The sequence below is a fragment of the Sinocyclocheilus anshuiensis genome, unplaced genomic scaffold (assembly GCF_001515605.1).
Source record: "Sinocyclocheilus anshuiensis isolate Anshui unplaced genomic scaffold, SAMN03320099.WGS_v1.1 scaffold666, whole genome shotgun sequence".
NCBI classification, from domain to species: Eukaryota; Metazoa; Chordata; class Actinopteri; order Cypriniformes; family Cyprinidae; genus Sinocyclocheilus; species Sinocyclocheilus anshuiensis.
This window is the reverse complement of record NW_015547661.1, coordinates 198,386-208,055: the sequence shown is the minus strand read 5'-3', so window position 1 is coordinate 208,055 and position 9,670 is coordinate 198,386. Positions and strand designations below refer to the sequence as shown.

The 9,670-nt window shown below is 37.9% G+C and overlaps 1 protein-coding gene across 5 annotated transcripts in view; it reads left to right on the top strand.

The window, feature by feature from the left end:
* The first annotated feature begins 1,916 nt into the window (after positions 1–1,916).
* The window catches only part of LOC107702252 (serine/threonine-protein kinase MARK1-like), a 52,557-nt gene continuing 44,803 nt past the window's right edge, over positions 1,917–9,670 (top strand). For all 5 annotated transcript variants that reach the window (XM_016504505.1, XM_016504506.1, XM_016504504.1 and 2 more), the window contains exon 1: positions 1,917–2,256. In XM_016504505.1, coding sequence (XP_016359991.1) covers positions 2,206–2,256 — 51 coding nt within the window. In that variant the 5' untranslated portion in view covers positions 1,917–2,205. The remainder of the gene's footprint in view (positions 2,257–9,670) is intronic.

Sequence of the window (9,670 nt, the reverse complement as noted above, 5' to 3'; positions counted from 1 at the left end):
GCTTGTTTGATCTCATGTTTTGTAAATGTAAAAAACTATACTTTCTGACGTGTTCTTGTATGAAGTGGTGAGGGCCGGAGTTTCTTATTCTCTGAAGGCAATGGAGATCTTCCTTTCCACTGAAGAAAAGGCGGTTCTGGACCAGAAAGAGGTCTTCTTTAAGCTTTGGTGGAAGGGAGGCATGTTCAGGAGCTTTCAGTTAGTGATGGCCATTTTTGGGTGAATTAACCTTTTAAAAAGTCATCTTTACATGCTCGATCAGCTTATATGCCTTTATTCAATCCCTTAAAGCCCAGTGTTGGGGGTAACTCATTACAAGTAACGCAAGTTACGTAATCAGATTACTTTTTTCAAGTAACTAGTAAAGTTATGCATTACTTTTTTAATTTACAAGAATGAGTTACTTTTTCAAAAAAGTAACGCCAGTTACTTTGTTTTCCCATTTATTGACTGACAAGTCTCCTGTCCCCATATTGGGAGAAATCGGGAGTACAGAGGCGTTGTGTGCGCTGTGTGAACATGATGTTACTGTAGTTCTAGACTAAATGTGAATGTGCATTAATTCATCCCACTCACAATAAACAGATTTAGTATTCATCAAAATGAATTAAAACAGTGAAATGCAAACTGAGAATATGACGCAAACCTGCAATAATTAAATATGTTAAATAACACAAATGTATCTAATCCCATTTTATTAACTGCTGTCTTTGCTGCTGACCTTTGTTGATCCAGTTCAACCGTACTAATAAGCAATAATGACTTTAGATACTCTAACAATTGTGCTTTGTTTTTTTATTGCTGAAGAGTGTTTCTTCTTCTGTGTTCTACTGTACAGACGTGAATTTGCTTTTGCTTCAGCCTGAGGTTTATTCATTACACTTTTTGGTGTGAAAGGGCTTTTATATTTGCTATAAATAGAACTTCTTATATTAAAAACAATCAAGCCCTGCTCATATTTTTAAAAGTAACGCGAAAGTAACGCAAAAGTAATGTAACGCATTACTTTCCTTAAAACGTAACTAAGTAACGTAATTAAGGAGTAACGCAATATTGTAATGCATTACTTTTAAAAGTAACTTTCCCCAACACTGTTAAAGCCTACAGACTATTGTTCTTCAAACACTAAACGGGCTGCCATGATTTATCCGTTTTGGATGTCTAACAAAGCATATCATTTCACAGAATGCTAGTACTAAACATTGCTCAAACTAGAGAATATGGACAACAAAAGATAAATACAAGATATTTGCAAGGATTTCACCATGGGTTCCAACCCCTGTATTTGGCCATGCAAAATTAACTGTATTCTATAGCAATACAGACAGACAATAAATAAGTTTAGTATAGTATAGTATGTTTTACCACTTCTAGAGCTCAGATGCTGTCTCCCTCTGGCGGTGTGGAGGATGGGTAACAGGAACAATTGTGAGACCTCATAATCTATTGATTATATTCCCCACATGAAATTTAAATGAATCATTTAGGCATAGACGCTTAGGCTTCAATTAGTTGTGGTTTATCAAAAATAAATCCCTGAAGCTTTTAATGCGATGGTGTTAGAGACGCAGTGCTGTTTTAAATCCATTAGGTGGTGATGTAGGTCAAATGTAGAGAGGCATATTATAGTGAGCTTCTTATTTTAAGAGACATTTTTAGCAGTGCAGGCTCTGCACTTTCCCCAAACACTGCATAGAAGAAGCATTGATTGAGCTTGTCATGACAAAGCATTTGCAAAAATCTGCAATTAATATAATAAAACTATTTTTATTTAATCAAGTGCACGGGTTAAATAGCCATATAAACTAATAGATTTATTATTTTGCGACAGAAGCTCTGAGTTCTATCATCCTCCTCTGTGTCTCTGTCTCTCTCTGTGTGTGTGTGTGTGTCTCTGTCTCGCTCTGTGTGTGTGTGTGTGTGTTTCTATCAGGGTGGATCAATGCAGGAGCCTGAGCTCCACACACACACACTCGCTCTGTCCGCGCATCTGCAGCGTCGCGTCGCTCCGTCTCTCTCTCTCGCTCGCGGCTGACGCGGGCCGCTCCTGGATATCTGCATGTTATAGTCCGGAAAGCCGCCGCCGCATCGTAGGTCGAAGGCCAGGAGACATGCCGGTGTGACGGGCATCGGATATCCGTATCTTCCGCGCTATCTTCGCTGTACCGAGCGCCGGTGCTGGAGCGAGCGGCCTGTAAACACAAGATGTCGACCCGAACGCCATTGCCCACCGTTAACGAGCGCGACGCAGAGAATGTAAGTCAATCATACACCGCATTAACATTCACGTTTATCACGCGTTTGCTCTCGTTGCGTTCTTGTGCTTTTGTTGACGCGGACACAAGCTTTTAATGGTTTAACGAGGCGGGTTGGTTGAGCATATACTCGTTTTGTCTTCTGAGGTTTGATACTAGTGTCCAGTGTTGATTTAAAGCCATTATTAGAGTTATACTTGTTTGTGTAACTGTATAGATTGCTCAGGACCGTTCAGGTGCATGTGATGCTTCCCTGTCCTGTGTTAACCAATGCAACACTGATGATCTGGTCATCATCATCAGCATATCAGATTGATTTCCCATCATCAGACCCGCTGCGAGCTCATGCTTCAGCGTCCCGGCACAAATTTTCTTACTGTTTACATGTATCTTCATTATAATTAGTATGTGACCCTGGACCACTAATTCAGAGGGTCAATTTTTTGAAATTGAGATTTATACATCATCTGAAAGCTGAATAAATAAGCTTTCCATTGATGTATGGTTTATCAGGATAGGACCATATTTTAAACTATTTGAAAATCTGGAATCTGAGGTGCAAAAAAAAATCAAAATATTGAGAAAATCACCTTTAAAGTTGTCCAAATGAAGTTCTTAGCAATGCATATTACTAATCAAAAATTAAGTTTTGATATATTTACGGTTGGACATGTACAAAATATCTTCATGGAGCAATGTATTGTTGGCTATTGCTACAAATATACCCGTGCTACGTATGACTGCTTTTTTTGCTCCAGGGTCACAAATATAATAAGCTCAGTAGGCCTACTTTAGGGTTTATTAAATGGGGTTTTCAGTGACTGGCAGTTGATATTTCTAAAACAAATGAATAACAGCAAATTGGATGTAGAAAATCAAATGCTAGAATGAAATGCAGTTATTTTACATGGTATTTATACACTGATAAATCTGTTGGTAGATATTTGGACTGACACAAGGGGAAATAACACTTAAGTTAAAGAAATACTTTACCCAAAAATGATATTTTACTCAGCCTTCACACGGAGTCCTCACGGGGTTTATAGCGATTTGGATTTTAGCGTGAATTTGGACCAATCAGATTTAACTGTGGGTGGAGCTACTCGGTGCAACGCCGCAGATTTTGATAACAGTAATGTCCTGTTGCTTTCCTCAGATGTTTAGGACAACTCAAGAAGGAAGTGATAAGATTTTGTATTGCTCTATCACTTCTGGTTTGGATGTAATCTGCTGTTTATCTTTCTGTGAAACACAAAAGCGGAAGTCTACTCTGTCTGCTTTTCTGTAAGCGACACCTACTGTCACAAAATGAGTTTGCATTTTCATTAGTTTTTCTGCATTGGTAAGGGCATGCATGCCCTTCTCAGTTTCTTTCTGAGAAACACAAAAGGAGACTTTTTTTAACAATCTTAGTTCTCGCTCTGCCATGCTCCAAAAGGACAAAATAATCACCATAAGTGTTCACAGAAGCCATTCTTTTTTTTTTTTTTGCCGAAATTTAATTTCTGTAAGCGACACCTACTGTCACAAAATGAGTTTGCATTTTCATTAGTTTTTCTGCATTGGTAAGGGCATGCATGCCCTTCTCAGTTTCTTTCTGAGAAACACAAAAGGAGACTTTTTTTAACAATCTTAGTTCTCGCTCTGCCATGCTCCAAAAGGACAAAATAATCACCATAAGTGTTCACAGAAGCCATTCTTTTTTTTTTTTTTGCCGAAATTTAAGTTGTAATTGACTGAAAATTTTCCACTTTGTCTGAAATCTTTCAGATTTTAAAATGCTGTTGGAAAATTTGTTTGCCTTCCAGAAATATCAGTCTGTCATGAAATAAATGTGATTTGAAGGTGAGGAAATGCAGTGCGGTTTTGGGATTTTTGCATTTCGTCATTAACAAGATTCACAAAAAAAAAAACTTGATTCATAGAGGAATTAATCATTGCCAGCACAATGGGAATGATCTTGATCAGTAAGTTATTGAAGAAAGGAGGCCATATAAAGCCCATGTCCTGTGCTCCCGTGGGTTTAATGTCATCTCAGGTTATAGGCCTGCAGAGCTCTGCTTATGTAAAGGATTCCTGCACTTGTGTTGAAATCCTCCAGTGATGCAGCAGGACACTCAGGATCAGGTCTGCGGCCTGTGGGAGGATCTTTATGACTCGCTGATAATGGTCACAGAGGGGCTGTTGACTCCATCATGTAATTACAGGCTGTGATTAATGAAAAGCACAGAAATGCTACGAGGTCGTCTGGGTGTGAGGCGCGGGTCATTAATGTAAGTAATTTATTCTGAATCAGTGGAGAAAACATCTAGAGACTGCTGTCATCGGCTCTGTACATCTCACCATGTCAGCACTGCTATCGCAGTTAAATTAAAAGAGTTTGTGTAATTGCCGATCGTGGTACACACACGTTTTCAAAAAATAATAATAAAAGAACTCCTGTGACAATATCAGCATTTCACTTAAAGTGCTGGTTCACCCCTAAAAATTTTATAATTTTGTCATAATTTACCCCCTCCTCATATTGTTCCTATATGACTTTGTTCCTATATGAAGTCTATATGACTTTCTTTTTTGTGGAGTACAAAAGAAGATATTTTGAGAAATGCCTCTTTTTTTTTTCTGTACAATGGAAGTCAATGGGCACCAATGTTCTTTGGCTAATGTTCTTCAAAATATCTTGGTGTTCCACTGCTATCGCAGTTAAATTAAAAGAGTTTGTGTAATTGCCGATCGTGGTTTTTAGTGAAGGATTCTTACGCTTTCACATTTTTCCCTCCTCAGTTTTGAATATTTAAATTGAATATCTTTTGCATAGCCACTGAACATGTTTTACACTGCGTACGTACACGGTAACTTCCTGTAGTATGTGAAAAAATCTGGGAATTTTAAACTTGTGATTTCCAATTTGCAAATAATCATGGGAGTTAATAAAATCTCAAAAGTCATGGAAATATTTGTACTCAATTCAAAATTACTCTGAGTTAGTAAATATAAAATGTAAACATATATAAAATACAAAAATATTATATATAACAGAAAATGTTTAGATTTTTTTACAAATGTAAAAAATGTGTGTGTATATATATAGACGTAAACAACAACATCTCCACACTGATGCTCTCATTTTCCGCAATATATTGAATGAACAACGTAGCAGCGCCGCTTCTAGTGGGTTCAAGTGGATAGACTAACAAAAGCATTAAAATGCAATGACACTTGCATCGTCATCGCATTTCGTGCGCCACTGATAAGGCTGCCTGACGGCTGACGCAGACCTAAAATTCGAATGCAAAAACGTTGTGGATTTTTTTTTTTACAATTCGACAAATATTCTAAATTTGAATTTTTTTTTGACAGCCCTAGTGTTCCACAGAAGAAGAAAAGTCACACAGGTTTGGAACGACACACGGGTTGAGTAAATGATGACAGAATTTCCATTTCTCAGTGAATTATTTCTTTAAATACGTTATAGGTGTTGCAGACTCCAGAGTTTGCATGCAGTGAGCTCATCATATGAGTTCTATAAACCTAAAGAAGAAGAGTTTGAAATAGTCATGAGATATTGATTCGGTTTTATTTCTCGGTTTGCATTCACTCTTGTCTGTTGTCATTGGGCTTGAAGTCGCAGACGGGTTGATATGTGGATAAGAGGAAGGAGTGTTGTAAAGCGCTGTTTGCTGCAGTGTGTCCTGGCAGAGGTCAAAGGGTTTTGGATATCAGCGCAGTCCTCTCTGTTATAATCAATGAAGCTGTCAAACTGTAAGACGTCCTCACCCCCTCCTTCACAGCTGCCTTACTGTCTGTGTGTGAACTGGAGAACGTGAACAGCAGCACAGGAAGTCCAAGTGGTCCCAGTAATTGAAGAACAGGGCTGCAAGGAGTAGTTATTTTGGTAATTAACCAGTATTATTTGAATTGCTTGAACAATTACTTGACTTTGGTCAATTAATGCAATAATTTATAATCCGCTATTCTCAACTCTGGCCCTTGAGGTCAACTTTCCTGCAGAGTTTAGCTCCAACCCTGATCAAACACACTTGAACAAGCTAATCGAGGTCTTCAGGATCACTAAAAAGTTATGGGCGGATGAGTTTGATCAAGGTTCGAGCTGAACTCTGCAGGACAGTGGGCCTCGAGGGCTCGAGTTGAGAATTGCTAGTTAAAGCTAATTTGTAAATTGTTAAAGGGATAGTTCACCCCAAAATGAAAATTCTGTCATTAAATACTCGCCCTCATGTCGTTCCAAACCAGTAAGACCTTCGTTCATCTTCAGAACACAAATTAAGATATTTTTGATGGAATCCGAGAGCTCTCTGATCCTCCCATAGACAGCAACACAACTGAAATGTTCCCAGGTCCAGAAACGTAGTAAAAAGTATTCTCGTAGCTTGGCAAAACTGAAGTTGAGCCACTGATGTCGCATGGACTGTTTTACCGATCTCCTTGAATTAATGACAGAATTTTCATTTTGGGGTGAACTATCCCTTTAAAGTGGGCACAGATACGTCAGTGCCGATAATCTCTTCTTATCGACTTTTATTGTTTGTTTAATAACAAATCAAAAGCCAGTGGTGTGACCTTTGCTTTTAGGTCGCAGGCCATGGATTAACTATTCTGTAACTATTCCTATATCTTAACACAGCACTACTAGATTGATGAGCCAGTTCGGACCAGGATCCTGAAGTCAAAAACATACTCTACACAAATTCATTAAAGGGTTAGTTCACCCAAAAATGAAAATTCTGTCTTTCATAAAGTCATTATTTTTGTTTTCTTGGTGCTCAAAAAGTATTTTAACAATGTCCTTACTAGCTTTCTGGGCCTTGAACGTAGTAGTTCCCTTGCTGTCTACAGAGAGTCAGAAAGCTCTCGGATTTTATCAAAAATATCTTAATTAGTGTTCCGAAGATGAACGAAGGTCTTACGGATTAGGAACGACATGAGGGTGAGTAATTAATGACAGAATTTTCATTTTGGGGTGAACTGCTTGGTCAGTTTGTTGTGATTGTATGTTGCGGTTGACCACACTTGTTATTTTGGTGGCACTCAAGTGTGCGAAGGAATATTACTTTCTTGTCACTATGACTTTAGAGATGCAACTTCTCTGAGAGGGCTTTAGCATGTTGTGCTTTATCAGGCATTACTTTACACTAGTATGGATGGACATGAGTATCCAAGTACTCAAAATGTACAGATTGATTAGGATGATAGTGAGTTATGTGACCTTTCACTTAATTTAAAATTCAGTAGAAATTATACACAATGGTATCCCACGCTCTTTTGATTTATGGGTTGTAGGGCTGTAACTAACTATTATTTTGATGGATTATATTAATCGATTAATTGATTTCTTCAATTAATCGGATTTTTAATCAGATTTTTTTTTTATTTAATTGAGAAACATTTTTCAGTGAATAGATTTCAGTGAAGTCTGTAAAGTGTGTAGTGGAGAATCGCTTGCAGTCGGAACCGAGCTATTATGCAAAATGGAAATACTCACATGAATTTGAAACATTTACACATAAGGATATAACTGTACAGTGTATGTTACACACTCTTTTGTCCACTTAGTTTCTACCAATTTCCTGATTTCTTTGAGGGGAGGATCTATGGGGGTGTGTATGTATAGGCCTTTTCTGATCTTTCGATCCAATATTGTGAAATGAGCTCACGCAAATTACATATGAACGCAAAAGGAGACAACAGAAAATGATACAGAGCACAGCCACTTTTATTTTTGCTCTAATAGCCACAGAACTACGTAGAACGCAGTAGGGTTGTGTTATGCTGTCTTCACGTGCCATCGGGAATTTCCTATTTCCCACTTGTGAAGTCGTGATTACAAGCTTGTCACATTCAAGTGATTTGTTGTCAGAAAGAATCAAATGTAGCATCCCATTGGTTTACAATCATATTTAAACATTCACTGCGCTAGAACATTTTTTTCATTTAAAAGCAGCCTATTATTAGTGTATTAGGCACGTCTTTAGCAGAAATTAGCTTTTTTAGTGAAAGTAAAGGTCCCTCCCTGATTAATAAAATTGTTAATGAAATGATTAATGAGAAAAAAATATTTTATTGTTCAGTTTAGTTTTATTAGTTTCATACATATTATATCCATATAACATATTACATATTATATCCATATTTTAACGGCACAAATAATCTCAAGCTTTACAGGGTTTTACGTGATTTTTTGATTCCTTTGTAGTGTGTCTTCCAAATGAACCCACAACCTAATGCGTTTATACATAAAGAAATTCATTCATTCATTCATCCACACTACGCAAGACGCAGTTTGGGCAATTACTCAGAGTCGCCCCCTGTGGTTTCAAAGAATATTACAAAACGCAGAGCGCTACAAGTATAAACGCCTCATCCATTTGGGGAGGTGCGCACGCAGTCAGCCCACCCAACTCAGAAACTGGCATCAAAATTATCTCTGAGTTTCCAAGTAGTAAACATGACTTGAGAGGCGTTCACGCCTAATTTCTGATTAGGAAACTCGTATTTATGATAATTCCGATAGCATGTGAAGGTAGCATAAGAATAAGGGATGGTAGGAAAACATTGTGCTTTTTACATTTTTTTTTCCCCCTTCAAGCCAAACTTACGATTTTAGACGGCAAAGTTTAAATCCTGTCTGGATAGCGAATACGTTTTCGACTACCTCTGGAAGCAGTCAAAAGTAGACAAGCTAAAAAAAAAAGTTAGACCCCATTAACACGTCCACTTGTGACTGGTTTGACAAAAACACATTTAATACAAGGTGTAAACACGACAAAAGGCTTTTTCACACTGAACGTGAATGTTTGGAGCGATGACGCTTTTGAATCGAAACAATAGACCATTCGTCCGCGATTGGCCTCGCTTTTTCGCATCGCGCTCAGTGTGAAACGGCCTTTAGTTGCGTTATTCACTGCTGTAAAATAATGTGACTGGTGAAGGTGGAAACAAGCAGATGCAATTAATCAATATCAGATTCATTGTAGATTATTTTAATTATTGATTATTTTCAGTTTTATGGATAATTGTTGCTACCCTATGGTTAACTTACTTATGATGCTATAGCTCCCCTTGTGGCCACCCTGAGAATGCAATACATGCTTGCAAGTGTGTAAATCTTACTGTCGCATTTCAGAAAGCAGTGATGCATGAAATCGAGCCTGCTAGAAGTGTTTTTTTCCATTTGTGTACTTGCTTATAGTATGTTTCAACAACAGAGTGTGGAAGTGAAAGTGATGCAGGGATCGAACAGAGCCATCACCATCAAAACAAACGTGAGTTAGGGTGTTTTAGAGAGTTCTTGCAGATGCGCATTGCAAGGCTTTCACTTTTACAACAGTTGCTTAACAGTGGAAAGGCTGCGAGAGAAGGGAGTGCTTTTAAAAAGACAAGTGTGTGTGTGTGTG